The sequence below is a fragment of the Eptesicus fuscus genome, chromosome 14 (assembly GCF_027574615.1).
Source record: "Eptesicus fuscus isolate TK198812 chromosome 14, DD_ASM_mEF_20220401, whole genome shotgun sequence".
Classification (NCBI taxonomy): Eukaryota; Metazoa; Chordata; class Mammalia; order Chiroptera; family Vespertilionidae; genus Eptesicus; species Eptesicus fuscus.
The window spans coordinates 81,756,475-81,783,408 of record NC_072486.1 but is presented as its reverse complement, the minus strand read 5'-3'; the positions used below and the strand labels follow the sequence as shown (position 1 = coordinate 81,783,408).

General features: G+C 49.1%; 2 protein-coding genes across 3 annotated transcripts in view; both read right to left on the bottom strand.

Annotated features, from left to right (window-relative positions):
• Positions 1–1,395: 1,395 nt before the first annotated feature.
• RBM33 (RNA binding motif protein 33) overlaps positions 1,396–26,934 on the bottom strand; it is a 110,915-nt gene continuing 85,376 nt past the window's right edge. Inside the window, exons 15-18 of one of the 2 annotated variants that reach the window (XM_028132531.2) lie at positions 15,963–16,172; positions 14,749–14,937; positions 4,366–4,454; positions 1,396–4,062 (exon numbers count right to left, since the gene is read on the bottom strand). In XM_028132531.2, the coding sequence (XP_027988332.2) occupies positions 4,014–4,062; positions 4,366–4,454; positions 14,749–14,937; positions 15,963–16,172 (537 nt within the window). In that variant the 3' untranslated portion in view covers positions 1,396–4,013. The remainder of the gene's footprint in view (positions 4,063–4,365; positions 4,455–14,748; positions 14,938–15,962; positions 16,173–26,934) is intronic. The other variant, XM_028132532.2, reaches the window with a different exon arrangement.
• Positions 10,686–13,565, bottom strand: LOC103299596 (neurofilament light polypeptide-like). Its single transcript, XM_054726595.1, is given in 3 exon segments — positions 10,686–12,146; positions 12,400–12,515; positions 13,547–13,565. Coding segments are annotated over 3 exon segments (1,425 nt in total). The 3' UTR covers positions 10,686–10,856.

Genomic DNA, 26,934 nt, shown 5'->3' with positions numbered 1-26,934 from the left:
AAAATAGTTGAAAAGATCAACTGGAATGTTCATTAAATAAAAAAATCTAACCTTCTAATTGATCTGACTCTGTGGCTTCCTTCCGGGGGGTCTCCTGTCCCATCTCCTCCTCCCACCCCCCGTTAGTAAATTCCCCTTTAGAACACATCACTGAGAAATGTGTGAACCAACAAAACCTGAAGTATTTTCTCTACACACACAACCACACAAGGGGAAGGACTCTACCTGACTAGAGGGGAGTCAGAGCAGGTCTAACAGGACGCGGAAGCCAGGTGGGGGCCTGCGAGCAGGGAGGGGGGCCTGGCAGCGCAGGAGCCCACAGCCATCAAGCCACCTGCAAGGACGGCCCCGCTGCCTCTCAGGGCTCCACGCACACAGACCTCACTCCAAACCTAACCGTCCTCAATAGGGCCCCATCAGTCCGATGGTGTACGAGCATGTCAAGCTTACCTTTGATTGAACAGAAATAAAACACAAAATAAACACAACAAAACAGAAACTGAAAGCCAAAGCAAAAGACTTGACAGCTGCTCAAAACCAGCTCGACGAGCAGGTCTCACTCATCTACCCCACAAGAGCCACCTGCCCTCCTGTGGGCCAAGCAGAAGGGCCACCTCGTGCAAGATGGCTCTCCATCCGCCCTCCCACCTCCTGCGGGAGCGTCCAGCAGGCACCTACCACGCCCATGCGCCCACCGCCCGCATGCTCCTCGACTGCACCGCCTGCTCCCGAGTGCGTGTCAGGAGACGGGCCATGGTGACATCTCATTACAGCGGCTTCCTTCTGCAAAACCGTCCTCTCCCACAGCTCCCCTTCCTCCTGCCCCTTCAACCCACACCTCCTAAGCAACAAAGTCCTCTGTTGGTGGAATTAAGCAAAATGCTGTGTGAAAAAAAGACCCCAGGGTGCAGGATCTACACTCTGTCACAGTTCAGAGATGCTACAGAACCAAGCATGAACAATTGTTTCTCAGGACCTTTACACATCACGATGAGGACGACCCAAATTAAAAGTGCTTATGATGAAGCCTGCTCCTCCCCCTCCCGCCCCACCTCCCCGGGGCTGCGGCCACAGGCACCCACTTAGGATGCTGCCTGTCCAGACATGGGACTCTCAACATTTCTTTTGGGGAAAAAAGACAAGATTTTTCCTTTAGAAGAAGATCAGTATAAGGACTTAACAAATGTGGCCAGACCAACAGCAATGCAAGCTTATGCTGAGATAGGCAGCTAGGTGAACTTGTAACAGCACAAAACCAAAACAAGGTAATGCGAAAGGAAAGCAATGGCTCCACATCATCACCTACTGCATCTACCTTATGAGATATACTGATATTTACTGGCTTTAAGCTTCTTGAATTTGTGAACAAATAATACACAGGTCAGGATCAATGTATTGACTTACTCCCATCTTTATAAAAATCGGATATACACACGAACACGTCAACAATTATGGAACTGCATCCATTAAACTTTGATGAGACAACACAAAAGAACTAGCAAAGAGCTAAGGTGTTGCTGAATTGAAAACATCTCCAATAACACTTCAATTTTAAAAGGTCCGTATTTACACAGTGTGTTGGATGCATCTGCGTCTCATTTAAATGCATGATAAATAAAGAACAGAGATAATGGTTGCAACAGATCTTCCCAGAGGGCTCAGCTACGGTGTCCCACTTCCCTGCGAGCAGTGCACCACGAATGGAAATAAAATCACGTTCTCATGCTGCTGCTTTCCTTGTCGGCAGTTTCCTCCAAGGAAACTCAACTTTGTGCCCAGGCCCGGCTGCACTGCAGGGTCCCCACCCCGCGGCCCCGTGTGGAGCGTGCCCACCTGGGCTCTGGAAAAGGCCCACTTCCCCCTAGAGGACAGGGCATGGAGAAAAAGCATGCCCGTGTGTGCAGACAGCACAGACACACATCCAGGCACCCATGTCCTATCATGCCAAACGCAGGCCCTGAAGCACCCTGAGTCGGTCTGAAGTCGCCGCGGGGCCGGACAGGTTGGCTCGCCATCACTGATGGGAAGAAAGGATGCTACACACCCACTCTCCAGAGCCCACATGCAGGGTTGTGGCTTCCAAGCCACCGCACAGACTATTTCAGAAAGCAGCAAAAGTTTGTTCAACTCATCTTGTGTGGCAGGAAGTCCTTGGGGACAGTCCATCGACTGAGCCTTCCTGCTGGCAGCAGAGTGGGGAGTGGTCTGGATCTAACTAGAGCTTCCAGCTACCTTGTCACTTCACTGCACTGCGTTACGCATTTCTCTGTGAGCTCCCCCGCGGCTGTGAGAGCGGGCAGCGAGCCCGCATCAGGCAGCTGCTGGGCACAGGGCACTGACTCTGGGTGGGGCTGGCCAGTCAGGGGCTCTCGGGAGCAGGGTGCCAGGTGCCCAGTGGGCGCTGTTCCCGGGGACCCTAGGAGTGCCTGCACTTTCCTGAGCTGACCTCTCCTGGGAGCGCCATCAGCAGCACCCTCGTTTTCCAGGCTCACTCAGCACACCATGCCATCTGAGAATCAACACTACACAAGGTCTCACAGGATCTGGATACTCCCCTTCAGTTCTGCTCACTTACTTTGAAAAAGTAAAATAAAACCTCAACTGTACAAACACGATGGTACAGCCCCCACAACCTGGGTCTCAGCTCCCACGAGGAGGCCGAGTCTCGAGGAGCCATCTCTGCACAGGCCTCCGGGCTCCCAATCTGGTCCCCGCTGGACGAACCAGACAGTAAGTGGCAGCATGCTTCTATTTCTATCACTTCTATGGATAACTCAGACGTGACGTCTTAGTATAAAACACAGCTAAAAAGTCTAAGTGTACCCCAGTACCATTCGCTCACTCAGGTCCACGTCAGAGTAACTCCTCGTGAACTCCTCCGTGAGCAGAAATGCAGTAAGGCACTTTTCCACGCTCGCCCAGATAAGTTCTCCTCAGCTTGCTCTGTGGGAGCACAGCCCCACCTAAAGGAGCCCACGCACAATCACTCATGGGTGGCAAAAACTTCGCTCTGGATCCCACTGTCCCTGTGAGACAGCCTCCTTCGCACCACACGCCGTGAAGAATGGCGTGCTGGGGTCTCTGTCACCTTGCCCTCGGTCTACTGAAGGACACGCAGCGCCACTCAAAGGCCTTATAAAAACAGATCATTCGAAGCAATGATAGCCAGCTTCCCCACGCACGCTGCATGTCACAGAGTCAGTGACATCTGCCGCTTTGGGCTGCATTTAAAGAGAAAAAACCCAACCAGGTCTGTTCAAGCTTCAGGCTGTCCTTCTGCCCGGCAGGCCCACTGTGCACCCCACCAGGCAGGGAGCTCCAGTGAGGGCCCCGGCCAGAGCAGCACCCCGGCTTCTCTGCCCCCAGGGAAGCACAGTGGCGACCACCTGGTCCTCGCCCTATTTGGGAAGTTAAAAATGGGTGGGGAGTCCCCTCAGGAACTCGGATATGCAACTGCGCTTCTGGAACCTTTACAGGAAGCAGATCTGCCACACCGAGCCCTGCCCCACCGCCCTCAGGCAGCTGTCAATCACCATCACCCACATTTTCACCTGTTTTTACAAGCACCAGTAGAGGGCTTTCTGAGAAGACCCTCTGGTCTAGCCTGCACTGAAGATAAGTGCAACCATTATCAAATATTCTTTGCTGTGGAAAGTACTAGGAATTTGTGCTGCTAATGTTCCTTCCTGAACCTAAGTCACGGTGAGCGATCGATCAGATGGTAAAATTACGAAGAACAGTGTCTACATGCATTGTAAGCACTTTGAAAACAAAAGAAAACAAAAACTGGAGTTCTCGGAAGTGGCCACAGAACTTGAAGCCATCAACACTGAACTCCAGCCTGCCACGTCCTGCAAGTTCAGCTCTCCCGGAACCAATGCTGGGCCGCCCGGCGCTCTGGACAAGAGTTAGCAGATGGACGGAGACCTCGCTGGCGGGTCCTGTGCCGGCAGCTTCCTTGAAGAAAGTCCACAGCTGTGTGTGCAGTGTAAGGTCAGCCTCCCTGCTAGAAATCACTCCACAATCAGGGCCACGTTTATGTGGGACAAATCGATCATGTGCCTGTGGAGATGGAAACGAACAGCCCAAGTTAAGTGAACTCTACACACAGCAGGCGACTTAGAGAAGCAGGAGAAAGCTAGAGGGGAATGGTGGGCCCTGAGGGACAGCGCACTGGCATGAACACCAGGGACAAGCGTCCACATGAGAGGAGGCACTGTCCCCTGTGCATGCATATGCATCTATATAGTGACTGGTGCACACACAGCAGCATGCGAAGCAACAGCTACAGTGACCGAGAACAGATCGCAGAGGAGAGGTCCCCGCCTGCACCCACGTCACCAAAACCATGGAATCCACTGCTACCTGTGGAACTTCTGCTGAAATGCTAACGCATGGGCTGGCTCCTTAAACTTGGCTATGGCTTTCCGTTGCTGGGGAAGCATCTGTAAACTCTAGAGGAAGGAAACAAAGAAACGTTTTAACATCGTGCTTTATATGGTTAAAAAAACATATACATGCAAACATTAGACTTAATACAAAATTGAAGTCCAGGCTGATACTTGGATCACTAAAACAAACTGATTCTATTTTGTGGGAATTTTTCTTACCCATCTAGATAATATATCCAAAAACTCTGTTTCAGAAAGTCATTCCCCTGACCAGCACTTATAACCTCCAAGCCTGGCATTAAGACCTCGTATCGTCTGACCATACCAGCTGCCCAATCTTCCCTCTAAACTTTCTCTGAGGCTTGGTGGCAAGTACCCTTGGAGAGTCACTTTCTGTTCTCAGGCATTCCCGTCAGGTGACTGTCCATGGAATCTAGATTTTGGAAATACTATGCTCCTCTTCTAGAAAAAAAAATGTTTCTAGATTTCCGGGGTGCCTATCTCCTGTGTGTGAGTCGCCAATGTGAAGGCATGAGCTTCGTTTTTACCATTTACCATATGAGAGGATTCGTGGATGTATGTCTGAGTAGTTTAAATCTCCATCTGATGGAGGACTATCCTTCAAGACAGCAGAAACGGCAATGAAGTTCTTCAACCACGAGAATGACTGGCTCTCGTGGTCGACATCCGTCACGAGAACATTGCCTACAGTCGCCTGCTGGCTGCTCCCCTTTATTTACATTGTGGTGCCCTTTCAATAAGACAAACCCTCATTTCTTAGACGTGAGAATGAACTGTAGCAGTTGTCATAGTCAACCTATCAAGATGATAATATTAGTGATTTCTTTGGAAGGAGGAAAAGCATGTTTCACTGAAAGTTGAAAGGCTAATGATCACTGCTTTCCACATTTTCATAAAAACACAAATCACCAAGAACAGACCAAACGTTAAATCTGTCTCAAGTCTCTACTGTTCACTCCGACTCCCCAACCCGCCCCAAACAACTTCCTGACATGCACATGGCTGCACTCACCAACCTTCCCGAGGTGCTGTCCATTCTTTCGAGACAAGACGTCTTCAGTTTCTGAGAATACGTCATTGCTCTGCTATTAATCACAAACACTAGCTGAAGCAAGCGCTCCTCGAGTTGGCCCTTCCTGTGCGCACACTCAGGTCCCATCAGAGCCACGTGACTGCACTGCGTGGGAACTCACTAACCGCAACGTGCACGCGGTGCAGAAGCCTGGCCTCCCCGCCCCCAGGACCGTCCTTTCTGGGAGGAGCCTGTGTGTCCGTGCTGGACAAAGAAATGAAAGGCTGTTGGGGAACGAAACCGACTCGGTCCTGGCAGACCCATTCCATGCTTTCCCCTCTGGCCGATGATGCCTCACCTTCAGGGAGACCTAGAGCCAAAACGATACTCACTCTTCCAAACACAACCGGGAACTGCTCCAAAGCAGCCCTGTTCCGGGGGCGTGGGCGGCCCTCTCCCCACCGGACAGCTCTGCAGCCCCTGGTGGCAGTCAGCCTCGCCCAGGACCTCTGCTCCTCCAGGCGCAGTGCTTCTCGGAGAGAAACAAGTAGGACCTTATCCCGGAAGTCTCCCTGTGCAGGCTCACTGGCACTCTTGCTGGTAAGGGGGCAGGCAACACTGCCCGGAAGGGTCCAAGCAGAAACACGGGCAGTCTGCCGCCGAGCCTCGGGCAGCCCCGTCCCACGCTCACTGCCACAGAATGGTCGGCGCTTCCCCACCCTGCCTGGTCTCTGACACGTGCTGCGTGTCTCCTGAGTTCCAACGTCTCCTGAGCTTCTTCACGCCCATCCACGTCCCACAGGTTGTTCCCTGTCCCCCTCAGACGGATCCTTCGGACACAAGGGCTCCTCAGAGCTCTGCCTCCCACTGCCTCCTGAGAACCCGCATGGCTTCCTGGCTTGCTTCCCAGGGTTCCGAGACTCTCTGCGGGGCCCCGGCTAACCTGTCTCCATGAGGACTGCAGGTCCTATGGGCCTTCTTTAAACCTGGTGGCGAGGGGTCCCGGCAGCCTACGTCGGACCATCCTACTGTTTGCTTTCCCAAAGGTTCTGAATGCAAAATGACTCACTCTTTCACCGGAGGTGCCGACGTCTTCACGTCACCCACCAGCCCCCTTCCTGGCCAGTCAGAACCAGATGCAGTGGGTGTTCTTGCCATCGCATGTCCCCTCAGAGGTCAGAGTCTCTGCGGCGAACCTGCCTTCCTGGCTGCTTTGGGGGACTCCCGTCTGGGTGGACGGAGATGTTGTCTGAGGCTGGCAAGCTGGTGTCCTGAGGCAGCTGCACGAGGACAGCCCTCGGACAAGACCTGCTGATGTAGGTGCCCCAGCGGGAGGGGCACTTGCGCTTTGTCCTCCTGCTTTCACACGCTTTGCCCCAGTGACATGGGCCTCTGTTTCTTTAGCTTCCCTTCCTGCCAGGTTATGCCAGGGAACAATGAGGGGTGGGCAGTGTTTCCAGTCTTTGTGGCTTACGAGAGCCTGAGGGAAACACCAAGGCTCACGGAGGTGGAGTGCTCAGTCTGAAAGTCGCACACAAAGAAATGGCAAAATCGGGACTTCCGCTGAAGCCTCATCTCCAAGCCCCACTCCAGCCGCTACCAGCTGCAGCCTACCTCCCAGCTGGTCGGGAAAACAATACAGCCACCAGCAGAGACATGGTAACGGCACAAGCCAGGCACAGGCAGGCCACATCCAAGTCCCAGCCGTTACTACGGGGCGAGGGTTGCGGGGAACCTTAAGTGATCACCAACTCCACTCTTCTGAGGAAATGACTCTTTTTTTATACCACGGTGTTTCATTCATTATAAAATAACAAATGTTTAACACAATTTTAGGCACAAAACTGCCAACAGGGAAATAAAGATAATGAAGCGAAGGGGCCTAGGAGGCTGTGACGCCCCTGCTCCCTGATCCTGACAGCTGAGCGGCTCGGTCTTCCGGAGAAGGAGGGGGCCAGTCCAGGAGCATGCGCTCCTGCAGCCCTACCCCACGGCCCCTGACCGAGGACTGCTGGTGACACCGCCTGGCTGACTCACACTCACCCTCGCATCTGAAATTCTGAAACTTGATACTTCTTGTGTCATTTCTCCCTTCTGGTTAGAATATTCTACAAAACCTTATCATTTTTTCTTATTGTGTAAATAATGAGTCTATAGACAAATGTCTCTTCAATGGACGTTCTAGAGAGGCTTGTGATTATGGTCTAAGGCAGTGATGGCGAACCTATGACACGCGTGTCAGCACTGAAAGGTCCCAGGTTCAATTCTGAGGCGGCCGCATGCCAAGGATGAAACATTTGCTGCTCCTGAGGATGAAACATTTGCGAAATAATGTTTTTTCCTCAAAGTGACACACTACCCGAGTTATGCTCAGTTTTTTGGCGAAGTTTGATACACCAAGCTCAAAAGGTTGCCCATCACTGGTCTAAGGGAAGAGCGACGTGGGTGCCTTGCTCCACACTGGGCAAGCCTCTGAGATTCCACAGCTAAGCAGCAGACCTTCCACTGCAGTGCAATCTACAGACCTTGTCACATAGAAACCCACACCTGAAACCTATATGATCATATTAACCAACTAGTGGCTTGGTGCATGGATTCGTGCACACTGAAAGGAAATTAATTAGAAGAAATATTTCAATATTGCTATTCGCCCTTTCTCTATAATAGAAGTGTCAGAGATGAAAGAAAATTAGTAAAATGTATATGAAAATAATAAATTGATTAATAAACAATAACAAGCTATAACAACTAAGATGATATAAACCAAAAACATGTTATAAAAACAATGATAAAAACAATGACTGATAAATTGATTAAACTTATTCTAATATCTCCCTGTATACTTCAAGAGTAAAAACACTTTCAGAGTGCTTGACTAATTTCCCTTGTGATGAAGTATTTGCAACATTAACTTTAATGTCACACACTCTTCAAACTCGAGAAAAAGCAACATATAACTGACCATGTCTGAAAACGGGTTCAGGTAGGAATATTCCTACTCTGTCTAGAGTTTGTCCTTGTGATTAATTAACAGTCACCGCAAATGCTGGCATCACGGGAAACTGTCTTCAAATTAATTTAAGTGGAAGACCAGTGTCAGATGGGAACAAATATCGTGCACATGTGAGTAAACGTTTATTTTTAAGTTGCCAGTGTGCATCATATGTACTGGGTGGTCACTTGGACGTACGTACGTACGTACGTACAGTCACTTAGCCTTTTATATATATAGATATATATATAGATGTCACCCAATGAATTTTATTAGAAAAGAAAAAAAAAGGGATGCATTGCAGACACCACCACCACTGCTATTACACCACGTGGACTCGAGGTGGTGCCACAGTCCAACGCTCACAGGCTTAGCTGGGTCATCACAGTGGGAGCCCCCTCAGCTCCATCCCTGCCAAGTCTATTTATATTTAAAACATAATTAAAACAAGACATTGTTATAAATATATTTTCAAAATTTATACTCACAATGTCATTCTAACACTACTGTAGAAGCTTGTTCTATCAGTGTGGTTATAGACTTAGCGTCTTAGCATGTGTGGCTGCAGCTTAAATAGATACACCCTCACTCACAACCATCCCAGGAGCAAGACTGGCAAGAACGAAGAGCACTCGGCTCAGCCCCAGGCAGGTGCACAGGCTCTGGCAGAAGCTCTATACCCAGGGACTTCCACAGGACATAGGGGACCTCGCCTTGTACTTCCTTTTAAGGGTAAGTGATGTAACCTAGAAAACTTCTTTCTTGTTGTCCTCTCTTTTTCTCATTAAACAATTCAACATTGTTTTTGCTCTGCTTCAAGTGCCCTCATTCAAACTTTATTATTTATAATACAACTAGAGGCCCAGTGCACGAAATTCATGCACGGGGAGACAGGGGGGAGGGGGTGTCGCTCAGCCCAGCATGCACCCTCTCCAATCTGGGACATCCCTCTCACAATTCAGGACTGCTGGCTTCCAACCGCTCACCTGCCTGCCAGCCTGATCACCCCCTAACCACTCTCCTGCCAGCCTGATTGATGCCTAACTGCTCCCCTACTGGCCTGATTGCCCCTAACTGTCCTCCCCTGCTGGCCTGGTCACCCCTAACTGCCCTCCTCTTCCGGCCTGGTCGCCCCTAACTGCCCACCCCTGCCGGCCTCGTCGCCCCCAACTGCCCTCCCCTGTAGGCCTGGTCGCCCCCAACTGCCCTCCCCTGCAGGCCTGGTCACCCCCAGCTGCCCTCCCCTGCTGGCCATTTTGTGGCAGCCATCTTGTGTCCACATGGGGGTGGCCATCTTTGACCACATGGGGGTGGCCATCTTGTGTGTTGGAGTGATGGTCAATTGGCATATTACCTCTTTATTATATAGAACTAGTGGCCCAGGGCACAAAATTCATGCACTGGTGTGTGTGTGTGTGTGTGTGTGTGTGTGTGTCCCTCAGCCCGGCCTGCATCCTCTCCAATCTGGGAGCCCTCGAGGGAAATCCGACTGCCGGTTTAGGCCCGATCCCACAGGGACAACCCACTCGCAATCCGGGACTGCTAGCTCCTAACCGCTCACCTGCCTGCCTGCTTGATCGCCCCTAACCACTCTGCCTGCCGGCCTGCTTGCCCCCAACTGCACCCCCTGCTGGCCTGATCACCCCTAACTGCCCTCCCCTCCTGGCCTGATCACCCCTAACCGCCTCTGCCTCAGCCCCGCCACCATGGCTTTGTCTGGAAGGACATCCGAAAGGTCTCATGGTCTAATTAGCATATTACCCTTTTATTAGTATAGATAGTATATGACATACCGCCATAACTATAACATATCTACCAGTATTACTCTATGAGAATACGTACTTCATGTAATAGGAATGCATCTAATACATTACATTGTATATGTTGGAAGTAGTAGGAAATACTATATTCGTAGCAATAATATACACCCTGTGACTTCCCTTCCTGATTTGGGAATGGTTCCCCAGTTCTTTGTACGTTTCCTGGCCCCTAATGTTTTTTTTTTTTTTTTTTTTTGGTCATTCAGTATCTTTACTTACTGTTTATTGCACATGATTTGATGTCTTTAATTTCTAACCACCAAAGATTCAAAGGACTATTTTTTTCATGAAGTTTAACATTAACATTAGTGAATTCATATATTCATGTGTTTTTATTGTAAACATCTGAATTATTCACATTGTCATAGATCCTGAACTCATAAGCATGGACCATGCGTAAGCTGGCAGCAAGCCAGGTAGCCACTCTGCAAGCAAACAGATACTCTGAATAAGGAGAAAAGTCACAGCCCAACGTTTAATGTCCAACCTGAGTCACCTCAGAATGTTACATATATTGACTTCTTAATTCATATAGTATTGGGAACTCAACTGCTTGGTTGGTGATGGGGTTGACCTAGTTTCGGGAGGATTATTCCTGAAATAATTAAGAAAAGGGGGGTTCAATCTTTCTTCTTGGTTGCTTGCTCCTCCCCAGCACCTTCACCTTTCTTCTCGTCCTCAGCTTCTTGGGCATCTTCTCCTTCACCTTCACCTCCTTCTTCCTCCTTTGCATCCTCAAATTCTTCCTTGGCACCTTCTTCCTCTTCCTCTCCTTCCTCTTCCTCTTCCTCAGCCTCTTCCTTCTCCTTCTCCTTCTCCTCCTCCTCTTCAGGTTCTCCTTCAGAGGGGGGTTCATCCTTAGCTTCCTCGGCTTTTGCAGCCTCAATGGTCTCCTCCACCTCGATCTGCTCCTCCTGGACGTGGCTGCTGTATTAAGAAGGGAAGGAGTGAGCGGACATCAAGTAGGAGCTGGTATGTAAATCACCGTAGGCAGATCGGCCAAAGACCTGGGAACTCTGGGAGTAGCCACTGGCTATGCTTCTCACGATGGTGAAACTGAGCCAGGTCTCCTCACCTTCCAAGAGTTTCCTGTAAGCTGCAATGTCAATGTCCAAAGCCATCTTCTCATTGAGGAGGTCCTGGTATTCTTTTAAATATCGTACCATTTCACTCTTTGTAGTTCTCAACTCATTTTCTAATTTGTTGATTGTGTCCTGCAGAGCACTAACGTCGGCATTCTGCATATCCTCCAGCTCTTGCAGCTGCTTTCCCAGTGCTTTGTTCATGCCCCAGCATGCTTTGATCTCCAGTGTCTTGGCCTTGAGCAGGCGGCAGCTCTCAGACACCTCGTCCTTGGCGGCATGCACCCCATAGGTGTTCTTGGCAGCGCTCTCAGTCAGCACGGTGAAGCGGCTCTTGAACCATCCTTCAGCATTCTGCATGTTCTTGGCAGCCAGCTTCTCGTACTGGGTGCGGATGTCTTTGAGCGTGGCGGAGAGATCGGACTTGGAGAACACGTCCATCTCCACAGAGATCTGAGCATACTGGATCTGTGCCTGCAGCTCCTTGATCTCCTCTTCATGCACCTTCTTCAGAAAGGCAATTTCCTCCATCAGGCTGTCGATGCACTTTTCAAGCTGAGCGCCAGCGAGAGCCTTCTCGTCTGCACCTTTGTGCGCCTCCAGCAGCCAGCCCTTGGCATCCTGGCGGTTCAGCACCTCTTCCTTGTAGCGCACCTGCAGGTTGCTCCCAGCCCCTTCCGAGCTCCTTCCTAATGGGGTCCGAGGCTGCACCCATGATCCCACTGCCCTCTCCTTGCCAGGGACGGAGCGCTGTGGGGCGGGGCACAGGCATCCCGTTTTCATTAAAATGTTCAACCTGGGCCCGCTCCACCAGTGTCCGCAGGCGGCCTGAGGGCAGACAGTGATCCCGGAGGCACTGGCCGCCCGCACCAGAGCTCAGCCACGATGGATGGTCCGGGGTGAGACAGCCCCGCAAAGGCCTCGTGGCTGTGATTTGGACTCGCTTCCTTAAACAGGGACCTGGCGCCAGGGTGGGCGGCAGCAACGCTTTCCTCCCCAGCCCGTGCTGGAGCGGGTCCCTGCGGTTTCAAAACCGAACTATGAGGGCCAGCCTCCCGGGCGGCAGAGGCCCTAAGCCCACCGGCTCTCCCTGGATCCCACCAAGGCTTGCTTCCCACACTTGCTTCTCACACTTGCTGAAAACCTTCTCTGTCCTCTTGCCATAGTAATCAGTTCGGGCTGAAAGGACTGGGGACTCTGGCCGGCATGAGGGGATATGGGCACCGCCATTTTGTGTCAGAGTGATGGTTAATTTGCATATTACCCTTTTATTAGATAGGGTGACCTCTAATCCTTCTTCAGAACAGAAAAAAACATGGCAAATGGGAGGGAAATAGATCCTTCAAGAGATCTAGAACTCCAACATACAAAATTCAGTTTTTAGGACAGAAAGACCAGTGCAATGCAGCCACCGAACCTCCCTCTGTCAGTGCCATGGATTAAGCACTGGCCACACAGACTCCAGTCTGGAAAATGGACAGGAGAACTACCAAGGATGCACACTCTCCCCACCCCACCCCCCACAGAGACAGCAGGACACTGGGGACACTGGGCTCACTGCTGCCCTGTGATCTGACCCCAAATTCTTAGCTACTGTTGGTCTGAGGTTCTCTGATCAAGATGACCACATTTCTGCATCTGAAAACAATCCTCTAGTGTCAGTTCTGTGCCTGCAAAGTAGCCCGATCACTACTAACTGTCAGGAAACAACTACCCCTATGCCCTGCCCACGCCACAGAAAGCCACGCCTGAGGACAGAGGCCAAAGTTCTTGGTTCACTTGTCATTACTACATACAAATAAAAGGAAACCTAACATCTCTCTCGGAACCCAAAAGTGAAAGGCAGTGGAAAGGTTTAGTGTTTAGAAAGGTATTTGTTATTGTTCACTTTTAGGAACTCTCAATAGTACATGGAGATTCCAAACACATCAAGAATGAATTACTTTTATCAGCTCTAGCCTGAAATGTCTCCCATTCACTCCTGGAGCAGAGAGCACTGTGTTACTCAGAAACCTTCCCATCAGTCAGTGTGTAAGTGCCCTGTCTCAGGCAGGCCACCTGGGGCCTGGAGTGAAAGCACTGCTCCACCTGGCAGGAAGGGCAGGAGCGAAAGCACTGCTAGAGGAAACCAGGTGAGCCGCCTCCTCGCTGGTTTACCGACAGGGTCTAGAAGCTGCAAGAGACAGGGTCCTGGGGAAAACCTGGTCTACAGTGGACTGGAGACTCACCATTTGCTGCCAGCCCCATGGAGACCCTTAAGCACTCAGAATTAGCCAGTTTTAAGAGACCAAAATACAGTTCACATTATTTCCTATTTGTAAAATCTAATCCAAGCCCCACAGCTGTTAATGTGAAAGGCTATTTCTATAAATTAAGATCAAGAAGGTTACTTTAAAATTTTTTAATTATCCTAATATATAAAAACCCTGGGTTGTAATGACCAGAGGCTGACCAACCAGAAGTCAGTGCTGGCTCCGCCCCTAAGCAAGCAGTAAAGGGCAATTAGGCAGGCAGGCAGAGGGGTTAGGGGTGACCAGGTAGGCAGACCAGTGGTTAGGGGAGATCAGGTAGGCAGGCAAGCGGTTAGGGGAGATCAGGTAGGCAGGCCAGTGGTTAGGAGTGATCAGGTAGGCAGACGGCCCCTTGCCAGGCTGGCCCGCCCCCAAGCAAGCTGTTAGGGGCAATCAGGCAGGCAGGCAGAGTGGTTAGGGGTGATCAGGTAGGCAGACCAGCAGTTAGGGGTGATCAGGTAGGTAGGCGAGTGGTTAGGGGCGATCAGGTAGGCAGATGATCCCTCGCAGGGCTGGCCCCGCCCCCCAGCAAAGAAAGAGGGAGGCTCAGGCCAGCCAAGCCATTGCACCCCAGTCTGTCGCCTGCAGAGGGAAGCCACCGGTAGCAGGGGAGTGGGGGCAGCACTGCATAGATGGCAAGCAGTGGCAGCGGTGGGGGTGGGGCCAGCTTCCTGCAGACAGGGAAAGGAAAGCCCCGATAGGCCCTGATCTCAGGCCAGGCCTAGGGACCCTACCCGGGAGTGCAGGTTGGGCTGAGAGGCCTCTCCCCAACCCCCCCAGTGAACGAATTTTCATGCACTGGGCCTCTAGTTACAAATAAAATGTGTGTGTGACTGGGGGAAAAAACTATATATACATGTGCATATGTGAACTTTAAGATAATCTGAGGATTTCAAAGCATCATCTGTTCAGTTGGAATAGTTATTCCATAAAGTTTATACGTAAGCATCTGAAAATTCCCAACTAATCGAACTCTGGGGTAGAAGTTCTGACAGCAAGTGTGCACAAGAGATGTAACACCTGCCTCCGCCTTAAAAGCATTATTTTAACACGAAGTAACCAGCACTTCACGATAAACCAGGAAGTGACTGAGTCATAGGCTGGACAACTGGCACTGGTGCCATGGAGCAGGTGCCCACCTGGATGGGTCCCACTGACATGAGCAGGCTCTTCAGCTGGGCGTCAGTGGTGGATGACGACAGGCCTTCGACAGACACGACGCAGGGCTGCGGCTTGCACTCCACCACCCGCAGGTTCTGCTTATTTGGCATCGGGCGCCCGCGGCCCATTGGCCCTGCTGTTCCCCGGCCTCTCCCGTGCATGACGACCTGCCAACAACAGGAGGAACTGGTCAATTCAAAAGCTTTGGTTATTTTGCACAACTACTAAGATATATCAGTGAGCAAATAACTCAGAATCCATTAAAATACACCATGAGCTACAGGATTTTCTATAGTTTTTGCTGTGCTCATAAAATAATTTAATGTCTAAAGAGGATACCACCACCCAGCAAACGTGAAAGGAAGACAAGAGCTGATTTGGAGCCCAGCAGGGACGAGGCGGCACCTCTGTTCCCTCCGTGCTAAGGATGAAGCAGCAGGCCCACGGGATCCAGCAACACACATCAGCAGCACTTAGGATTCAGGCTGTTCCTAATGGCCCCAGAGCCTGAGTTTCTCCCTCCGTACTCCAGGCCAACTCCACAGGGATGGTGCAACCCACTGCCACCACAAGGCACCACAAGCCGCAACCTCACACGTGTACTGGCACCCTGAGAACTGAAAAGCCACTTCTGTCACAATGGTCCCCTGGCTGCTGCCCTTTACATTCACCTGCAGAGCTTTAAATCAAACCAAAAGCCCAAACCAAGGACACAGGGCCTCTACCCTGACCTCCAAAATTATGACATCACTGGTCTAAGGTGGGGCCCAGACCTCAGGAGTTTCTAAAGCTGTCCAGTGTTCAAAACACTGTTCTGGGACTTTTTAATAAAGAGGACAGAGCTGATCTTTCTGGTCTGTTCTAACTAGGAAACAAGACAGAACACTGGTGCCAAGTGTTTCCTTGAAAACAGAACTCATCCAACACAGAACACGCATGAGAAGCAGCCACAGAGTGGGTGGGACCAAGCAGCACCAGACTTCCCAGGCTTCCTACCCAGACTCGGCCCTAGAATTCTGGGTAGAAAGGAGAGCATGCTGGCTGGCCATCTCCAGGGCACAGCTCAGGGCAGCAGGAAACCACCGCACCCTGGGTGGTGGGCGCTGTCCCAAAGCTGAATCATTAAAAAGTCATGACAGGAAGCATGCAAGCACTCCTTCCCGTCACAGCACTGGTGAGGACACAGCTGTACCTTCTTGGTGGGGTGAATCCCTTGGATGCTCTTGATGCCCGGAGGGCCTGCTGAGTACACATGGGCCCCGACTGGCAGGTGCTGGGGCTGCTGAAGGGCCCCCTTGGTCAGCGTCACCTTGCGGGCAGGCTGCTGTCTCACTTCTGGAGGCTGGGGAGGCCGCTGGGGCTGGCCGTCCGGGTGAAAAAAGCCATCGCTCTCTCCTCCCTGCTGAAAGGAACAAGGCAGCATACTGGTCAGTATCTGCACGCCAGACATCCCTCCCCACCAACCGACAGTGTCCCACTGAGACACAAACCATCAAACGCTAGAAAACCAAACCTGTTGTTTCACTAGAGCCACTAGGACATTTCTCACTTGACAGTGTTTGGGTTTAAATAACAGTTTTGAAATGAAAAACAGTAAGATCTTGGATTAGTATACCCACTCAAGAGGTCGTAATTAAAGGAAAAGCCGTTTAGCTCAGTAAAATATTGCTTAACTTGAAAAATACTTCATACTCAACATGCATTTCCCACCTGCATGAGTATTTGTGTTAGAATCTGAGTTTGCATAATCAATGATTTTAACTCTTAACTCCTATTTAAATTTAAGGGAAGCAGGCCACCATGCTCCCTGGTCCCCTGGTTGTGGTCATGAATCCTGGGCCGTGTCCAGCCCTTCCTTCCTCGGACACAACACTGCACATGGACTCTGGGCACAGGGGTGCTGTTGAGTCACAAGTGCCATTACCAACTAGAGTCAATGACTCAGAGGAGGAACTCCTGCATTCTAGTAAGAGCTTTACAAGTATCAGAAATCTAACCTTTTGCGTTTTACTAATGTTCCCTCATTTCATGACCTTAAACACTGTTAATCAGCGAAGAAGTAAGCACACACTCAAGCTACACTGAGAGTCCTAACTCCACCGGGTAGCAAAAAGCCCTCTGGCTGTGTCCATCGGTCACTTTCAGTGTGAAGTGTAGCATCTTCCCAGCAAGGAGCTGGTGACCAGGACGGAAAAGTGGATACAAGAAAGTCAGACCTGGACCTGCCAAATTATGTCATCTTAACAGAAATGGGTGCTTGAAGGTGAAAGGAGATTCAGACTTCTATGAGCACTACACTCTGCTCCCGACACAAACAAACATATCGGTCAATGGCTAATCTTCCCCATGCAGACTGCTGAGTTATGCAGTAATAGAGGAGCTTGGCAAATGAGCCCAGAAGCAGCTCCTATATTTTCTGTCTCTTTTCCCTCTAAATGTATCTTTTGAAGACAGTTTAATGGAACAAAGGGAAGGAACAGGGGCTGGAGCAAGCCAAGAATAGGTAAAATGTTTGCAAAAACTGTCCAAACTAAGGAAAAATGAGATTAAAAAGTCACAGACAGTCTTCTGGCTATGGAAGCATGGAGAGAGCAGCAAAGCCTCCCCACCCCCAACTCGAAGCATATAACTGGGCACAACAAGAATTCCAGGACTCGCAAGTGGAGCAGCAAGAGCAGTGCATGTAGGGCCGTGGGACAGGAAGTCACAGAGAGCTGATCTGAAACGTCAAGCAGCACCGTCAGTGAAGTCGGTGGAGGGGACAGGAAACACCCACAGATCTGATGGCCTCTGATCTTGGTCCCATTTGTAACAATAGTCGACCAGCCAGAAATCCAAGAAAGTGAGGAAATTCTGGCCATGAAAGAGCTACTGAAGATGTAGGTAAGTCCTTCCCATGCAGCTGACAGGGTCTCAGGCAGCTAGCAGGAAGTAAGAGCCTGAGTGGACTGCGAGTGCCCACTCTGACCACACAGATTCCCTGCAAAGGGCCCCAGGAACCTGGATACAATCTCTTCCTGACCAAGTGACTGACCACTGAGCTATGCAGCAACAGGGCCAACCCCTAGGAAACCAGGCTAATAAGAATAAAAAATGGACAAAAACTATTTTGAACTGAATAAAAATACAACATATCAAAATCAAGGGGATGTAACCGGCTGGTGTGGCTCAGTGGTTGAGTGTCGACCCATGAACCAGGAGGTCATAGTTCAATTTCCAGTCAGGGCACACACCCTGTTGCAGGCTCCATCCCCAGTAGGGGTTGTGCAAGAGGCAGTCAATCCATGATTCTCTCTCATCACTGATGTTTCTATCTCTCTCTCTCCCTCTCTGAAATCTGTGTGTGTGTGTGTGTGTGTGTGTGTGTGTGTGTGTGTGTGTGTGTGTGTGTGATAATAATAAACAGCTAATATGGTAATGGTTGGGATGCCATAATGCATAATGACTGATCGCAGGAGGCTGCCTGCGCGTGCGCAGCGAGTCATTGCTCCGGAGAGACGGAGACGCCCTGAAGCCGGGAGGCGCCCTGAAGGAGGCGGGACCATCCAGGGCTGGGGAAGGCGGGGCTGAGAGCCCATAGTACCTCCCTTACCAGTCCCCACAGCTTGCACTCAGAGAGCCCCGCCGCCCACCTGCCAGGAGAAGGAGCACAGTGCAGCAGGCAGGAGGCTTCCATGCGCTCCTCCAGCGCCATGACGGGGCGGAGCCACCGTGTTGCTCTGGAGACAGGGCGGAAGCAGGGAGGTGCCTGGAGGAGGCGGGACCAGCCTGAGGCGACTAGAGGGACTGAGAGCGGGCTTGAAGGGGCCAGAAAAGCCCAGAGGGGTTGGGGGCAGGGCCAGGTGTGTGAAGCTCTGGGTGGGGCCACGCGATTTAGTGCGCTGGGCTCCTAGTGTGTGTGTGTGTGTGTGTGTGTGTGTGTGTGTGTGTGTGTGTGTGTGTGTAATCTAGGGGATGCAACTAAAACAGTTCTATCAGAAAGGAAAAGACACCTATAATCAATCTTAAACTTTTATTTGAATAAAACTAGAAAAATAAAAAGAAATCAAACCCAAACAGAAGAAAGGAAGTAAGATCACAGTGAAAGGCAATGACACAGTAAACAGAAAAACAAGAGAGAAAAATCAAGGAAACCAAAGTTGGATTTTTGAGATCAACAAAATTGATCACCCTTTAAACTGACCAAGAAAAAAGAAAACACAAATGACCAAAATCAGGAACAGAAGAGGGATTATCAGAACGGGTGCTACAGACATTAAAAAGGGTGACATGAACAACTTTATATCAACTAATTGGATAATTTCAATGAAATAAACAAACTCCATAAAAGATGCAAGATAGCAAAAAGAGACCATTGAAAATCTGAGAAGAGCCCTAGCTGATTTGGCTCAGGTGGACAGAGCATCGGCCTGTGGACTGAAGGACCCCGGGGTCGATTCCAGTCAAGGCCATGTGCCTGGGTTGCAGGCTCAATCCCCAACAGGAGGTGTGCAGGAAGCAGCAAATCAATGATTCTCTTTCATCATTGATGTTTCTCTCTCTCCCTTTCCCTTCCTCTCTGAAATCAATAAAAATATATATATATTTTAAAAATCTGAGAAGACAACCAACTCATTAAAAACCTCCCAGAAAGAAATGTCTAAGCCCCAATGGATTCAGTGATGAATTCTATCAACTATTTAAAGAAAAAGACCACTCTTTCAGAGAACAGAGGAGAGCCCTGCCCAGCAAGTCAGCCTGAGCATCAAAGGGTCACAGGTTCAATTCCCAGTCAAGGCCATGTACCTGGGTTGCAGGTTCAATCCCCAAGCCTGGTCAGGGTGTGTCCAGAAGGCAACCAATTCTATGTGTCTCTCTAAATCCATCTCTCTCTCTTCCTCTCCCCTCTCCAACCCCCTCCCCCCACTTTTCCTCCCTTCAACTCTAGTGATTCCCTCAGGCTCTGCCCCATCCAATTTGTTGCCTCACCCAAGCTGTTTGAAGCAGCTTTTCCATATGAATGGCCTATCCTGGCTCAGACTTCAGACATTGCTAAAATCTCTTACACAAGCAGCAGCTGGAGTCAGCATGCCCCAAACTTATTAATAAAAGGCCCAAGACCCAGCACTAGCACCAGCCTACCTTGCATCACAGCTGGGCCTCACCTGGGGACTTCCTAGCCCAATACAAGTAGCAGCCATCTGCAGATCACTCTGTGGTTCCTACTGGGTGGCCCGAGGCAGTGGCTGATTTTGCACCTCCCAGGAAGCCCCAGAGCCAGTGTACCCAGTGGACAGCTTCAGACCATACCAGATTATAACTCTACCATCCACAAGCAACACACTCAAGGGGCAGACTCAGTGAGCACCAAAGCCCCACTAAAGCAAGTCCTGCTCCATAGGGGTGTCTACTGCACAGCAGCTCTTCCATTGCAGACATACCTGGTCCTCACAGCCAATTGGCCTGGAGGTTAATTCCTCCCAGTGACACCAACAGCAATCAAGACTCAACTACAGTAAGATTGTGCAACCAGCCCACACAGCCCACACCTAGAGTGCCTAGCTCAGGTGACGGAAGACTGAGCCACAGAGCCTTACAGGTCACCTAATACATAAGGCTGCTCTACAAATTCCAGGAGACATAGCAGCTCTACCTAATACACAGAAACCAACACAGGGAAGCAGCCAAAATGTGAAGACAAACATCACAAATGAATGAAATGGAAGCAAGCAAACTCCTGGATACAGAGTTCAAAACAATGGTTATAAGATTGCTCAAGGATCTTAATGAAAGCTTCAAGGGACTTAGTGAGACTTTCAAGGAAATCAGTGAGAACATCAAAGACATGAAAAAGTACCAATCAGAAATGAAGAATACACTAATGAAACAAAGAACAATTTGCAGGGATTCAAGAATAGAGGATTCTGAGACACAAATTAACAATTGAGAGCAAGATATTGAAAACCTATCTGAAGAAATAATGACAGAAAACTTCTCCTAACTGGTGAAGAAATAGACTTACAAGTCCAGGAAGAGCAGAGGAACTCAAAGAGGCCCACACCAAGACACATCATAATTAAAATGCCAAGGGTTAAAGACAAAGAGAGAATCTTAAAGGCAGCAAGAGAAAAAGCAGTTAGTTAACTAGTCGCTGATTTCTGAACAGAAACTTTGCAGACCAGAAGGGAGTGGCAAGAAATACTCAAGGTGATGAATAGCAAGGACCTACAACCAAGATTACCCTACCCAGCAAAGCTATCATTTGGAATTGAAGGTCAGATAAGGAGCTTCACAGTCAAGAAAAAGCAAAAGCACCACCAAACCAGGATTACATGAAACGTTGAAGGGTATTCTTTAAGAAGAAGAAAATGAAGACGAAGAAGAAAAAAAATAGATCTAAAATATGAACAATAAAATGGCAATAAATACGTATCTATTAACAATTGAAAATAAAAGTAAATGAACAAGAAATCTAATGAACAAAACAAACTGATGAATAAAATAGAATCAGAGGCATGGAAACATGAAATAGACTAATGACTCTCAGAGGGAAGGAGGGTAGAGGGGTGGGAAGAGGTTAAGGTGCTGAAGGCCTGGGGTAGGGCGGAAACTGGGTGGAGGGGTACAAGCGGGGGAGGTGAAGGGGGACATCTGTAATACTCTTAATAATACATTTTTTTTAAAAAAAAGAATAGGCCTTTTTCCCCAAATGAGAGAACAAGTCTTCCTTTTCAAATTCTTACCAAAAATTTTTAATTCCAGAGTTATTTCAATTAACACTGGGAAAGAGCCAAACTATTCTTCACTAGTTGTGGCCAGACTCACCCAGGGACAGACCAAACTGAATGCATACATTTATTTAGGAGTCTTCTAGAACTTAAGCATATAGTTACAGCACTGAAAGATATAAATTAAAAAATACTGTCGATTCAAATCAGGAATTTCAGAATTCTGTTATGTGAACATAAGGAAATAACTGGTCATCTGTGGATGGCAGATTACACTGTAGTCCAAAGAAGTGGCTGGGGTCCCAGGGAAGCCTCTTGTGAATTCTCCCTCCTATAAGGCCTATACCATTCCTTCCACAGCAGTGTGTTTAGACATGATTTTAAATATTTCACTTCCTCCAAACAGATGAGAAAAAACTAAGTTAGGGCCCGGCAGGCGTGGCTCAGTGGTTGAGCATCAACCTATAAACCAGGAGGTCACGGTATGATTCCCAGTCAGGGCACATGCCTGGGTTTCGGCCTCAATCCCCAGTGTGGGGCAAGAAGGAGGCAGCCAATCAATGATTCTCTCTCATCATTAATGTTTCTATCTCTCTCTCTCTCCCCTCCCCTTCCTCTCTGAAATTAATACAAATATACATTTTTTAAAAAGAAGTTTGGTCTATAGTACACCAAACTAGAAATATTTTGTTGTTTTTTCCCCCCAATTATCTTTTAATGTACCATAAAATGTATTTTAGATTGGTTTTTCTTAAATATAAAGAAAGCTTCCTGAGTTAAGAAAGAGTAGAGAATACTTTTTATCAGCTTAATCATTATAAAAAATGCAGTTTGTAGCCACCATCATGAGCAGGACAAATTTATTTAAAACGAATGGTTTAAATGTACAGATAAAAAGGCCTATTGATACTGTCAGGGCACCCTGCAATTTGACAGATCAAATCTTATTTTCATTCTTAAAGCCCATGAAGAAGTGATATCGCTGACGTGCATTCACTAGTGAGCAAATTGATTAATCCCTCTCTATAGAAATCTCAACTCTTGATTACACCTATCAGACACTAAGCAGCATTATTCTAGAGTGACAACACTTTGACAAATTCCCCAACCATTTTTCTCAGCCTTTGTGGCCCTGCTAGCTTGTATTAACCCGATGAAAAATTAATTTTCCTTATCTTCTCCTAAACCCCAAAGTCCAAATCCGCCAAACTGGCAACTCTTTCTGTAAAGGTATTATGAAAACCTCTAAAAGATTAATTGCATGTCTTCAGGTGACATTAAATTAATTTCTGTACTCATGACAGACACTTGATACTCCGTACTGAGAGGACAGATAACATTGTCAGGACACACCGAAGGACAGTGGTTGGAGTCCCAGGGCAGCCTCTTGTGAATTCTCCCTCCGATAAGGCCCCCTCACTGTCAGGGCCAGGCACGATCTCACAGCCCCCAGACCTCCCCGCACAGGTTTCTATTAACCACAACAATGCTGGGCCGCCCCCTGTAATCTTCAGCTCACTCAGAGCCGGACAACACATGATATGCATGCTATACGAAGTTCCTAAATACAAACACATTTAAGGCTCCATTTTGTCTGTGAAGGGTAAACGCTAAGGGAAATACGCAGCTAACATTCTCAGTCAGGCTCCTTCCTTGGTCTATTCCCTAATTAAAGCTGCAGCCTGAGGCGAGAACACGTCCCCTTTGCAGGGTTCACCTATTCTCTGCAATAAGCTACCCTGACATATGGCGAGCACACAAATGTTTCAACAATGTCCATCTAGAATGCTTCCTGTAACATTTCGGAATGGGTCCACATGGGCTGAGCTGGGACAACATGCGGAGCAGACAAACCTCGAAGCACTTGGGTTTCCTGGAGAAGAGCTCGACGGGCACACACACTGGATTTGACAGCAGGTGGCAACATGGCACAGAGACTCAGGGCTCTCTCAACATGCTCTCTCCCTGAGATTTGTCAGGTTTGGGGAAATCTTTAAGAAGCAAAATTAACTGGCCTTTGGAGGAACAAAGCAAAGCCCGGAGCCTCTGAGGGAGTCACACCCCGGGCTCTCCAATTCCTGCCACAGGAATCTTGGTCTGAAAAGGAGACAACTGCTAATGTGGGCTCCTCCAGCCACAGAGCCACGAACTCAGACTCTTCCAGAGAGAGCCCCCCGCAGGGGTGAGGCCAGGCTCTGCAAGCAGAAACTTCCTGCCTGCCCTGGCTGAGAGCAGCAGACCGACAAGGTGGGAGTCAGGCTCGCACGTCCTGAGGTGCCTCCCCATCCACACCAGAGCAGTGTCTTTCCCACTCAGTGTCCCTCACTGTCTGACCTTCCCATCACAGGCATGTCCTCTGACACCTCCTGTCCGACTGCCTCCCCTGCCCTGGCGTGGCCTTCCCTCAGTTGGAAAACGGGCTGTGGCTTCTTTGCCACAGGAACTTTCCACCTGCTCTTCCCCTCTGCCCAGAGGGGCTCTTCCTTCCTGTGCTCTCCTCAGGCGATCAGCACCTCCCCTCTCCGTCATTTCCTCAGGTCTCCCTATCAGACACTCACAGGTCTGCTGTGACCCGCAATGGTGCCACGCTGGAGCTGGAGCCTGCACAGTACCTGGGGGCTAAGGAGCTGCTTTTTCTTTGCAGCTGCATACGGAGCTCCTCAGGCCCAAGTCAGGTCTATTGTGACAGCCACTGCCAAGTGCACCTCCACCCCTGCCATGGAGGGCAGGGCCTGAGACCTCCTCAGGACACCCTCCTTCCCTGCAGTACCTTGACCTCAGTCCTGCCAGAAGAACATGCCTAACACTAACCCTGGTCCACAGAGACTCATTTTAATTCTTAAATAGTGGTGTTTAATCCCCTTGGAATTCTCACACAGGACAATCATTCAAAAAATGAATTCGATGCAGTACAAATATTTTCTACTCATGTTGTTGACCTATTTCAAGAAATGTAATATACAAAAGAATCCAACTGATGCAGGAGATCTCTTGATTCACCTTCTGTCTTGGAACTCACCCTAGATGGACAGACATGCTGATAGGGCTCAGATGCAGTGACACCCAGTGAGTAAGTCTGGGTGTTCCCCTGGAGGACACAGGGCTGCTGCAGAACTGAGGCCCAGAAGCCGTAAGAGGAATCTAAAACTCTGCACCAAAAAGCAAGGGTGTGTCCAAGGAATGCTGGGGACACTCCCAAGGACAGCACCAGCTTACCAGGGCACTCCCGTGCCAACTGGGACCATTCCTACACCCAAATAAATAATACTAGTAACAATTCATTGTGTAAAATAAGAATTCAAAGCCCATGTTGCTGTAACAAATAAACAAATAAATAAGCGAGGGCAAAGAGAAAGCTACCCCCGCAGAAACACGACAGATAACAAGCAGAAATGCAGCGCTGGCCCTAGAAATGTCAGTGCTGTTAACACGCTGCAAATCCACAAGAAATGGGATCGTTAATCTCAAAGCTCTTCCCATGAATTACTTATCAAGTACAAAGGGTAAGACTATTGCTTAAAATAGAGAGATTTGGCCGACACCACCTGACTCAATGATCAAAGTGCCAACACTGGACAAACCACCGGTAGGACTGTGAGGAGGACACAATATCCTCCTCTGCATCTCTGCTACAAACACTAGCCTGACACCCATCATGAGAAAATGGAAGACAAAGCAAATTAAAGGGCATTCGACAAAATATTTAGCTAAGTCTCCTCTTTAAAAATGTCTGAAGAGCCCAGCCGGCATGGCTCAGTGATTGAGAGTCGACCTATGAACCAAGAGGTCACAGTTTGATTCCTGGTCAGGGCACTTGCCCAGATTGTGGGCTCAGTACCCAGTAGGGGGCGTGCAGGAGGCTGCATGTACTCATCCTTCACACCAACCTTAGCAATTTAATTTATAGACTAGAGACTGAGGTTCAGAAAAATGAAATAACTGTTCAGGGTCCCAAGGGCAATTAATTATAGACAACCATCTGAACGTGGGCCAGCATCATGTACAAATGCACACTCTCGGTCCTGGGGAGGGAGCGCTTCAATTTCTATACTCCGTGAACAGGAATTTCCAAATGGCCACAACAATCAGGATTCAAGAGAGAACCCATGAAGAAAGTGAAGAGTGACTGTGAGTGGTAAACCCAGACAAGCATGATCACCAGGACTGTGAAAACCAACATCAAGAAAGAAGCCATACTAGGCTCTTTGTGAAAAGCTTCCTGTGCCCGCCATGCACTCGCTACAACCAAGAGGAAGGAGGATCATGAACTAACATCACTCAAAGATAAGCAACAGAAGAGCAGACTAAAAACCTGCCTTAAGTCGCAGGCTCTTTCACTTTTCAAAAAACCCAATTTAATAAAATCTAAAGGTAAGTTATTTGATTATAAGTAATGCGATATGGAAACTGACAGAAGAGAACTCTGTGCCAAAGCACCATCACCTCACAAGTCAAGCACAGAGAACCACCTGTTGTGGCTGTAAGGCACTTGCAATCTGTGCTGGCGTGAGTTCGAGGCACCTGCTCCCTAACCACCCCAGGGACACACCCTGACTGGATCACCAACAGGGCACGTTCAGGAACAATGCTGCAGACTGACTCCTGTCCTGTCCAGAGTCAACAACTTGGATCAGGAGACCACTGATACAAAGAGTAATGTAATTAACTACATCGATGCCAGCGTAGGTCAGAGAAGGATCTATACTAATAAAAGGGTAATATGCTAATTAGACCAGATGTCTTCCTGATGTCCTTCTGGACAAAGCCACAGTGGCAGGGGGCCGAGGCAGAGGCGGTTAGAGGCAATCAGGCAGGCAGGGAAGCAGTTAGGGGTGACCAGGCTGGCAGGGGAGAGCGGTTAGAGGCAATCAGGCCAGGAGCAGGGAGTGGTTAGAGCATTAGGCAGGGGAGAGCGCTTAGGGGTGATCAGGCTGGCAGGGGAGAGTGGTTAGGGGCAATCAGGCTGGCAGAGGAGAGTGGTTGGGGCAATCAGGCTGGCAGAGGAGAGCAGTTAGGGGCATCAGGCAGGCAGGGAGAGTAGTTAGGATGATCAGGCAGACAGGCAGGCAAGCAGTTAGGAGCCATCGGTCCCGGATTGCGAGAGGGATGTCCTAGATTGGAGAGGGTGCAGGCTGGGCTGAGGGACCCACCCCCTTCCAGTGCGCGAATTTCGTGCACCGGGCCTCTAGTAAAGGAAATAAAACAGACTCCCAAGTAAACCTCTCTAAGAAACCTTATAAATATGATACTTACTGTACTTTTGTACTAACAGGATGTAAAGAAGCTCATTGTGAACATACAAGAACACAGAAATTAATTATATTAACTAATAATAACCAATTATTTAGTTAGTTATGAACCTGAAGTGCATAAATAATACCCTGCATAGGTACAGTATATAAGCTGATCCTCCCAAATTCTAAGACCCTGTCAGAGCCTTACTGGAGTTGCCAGTTC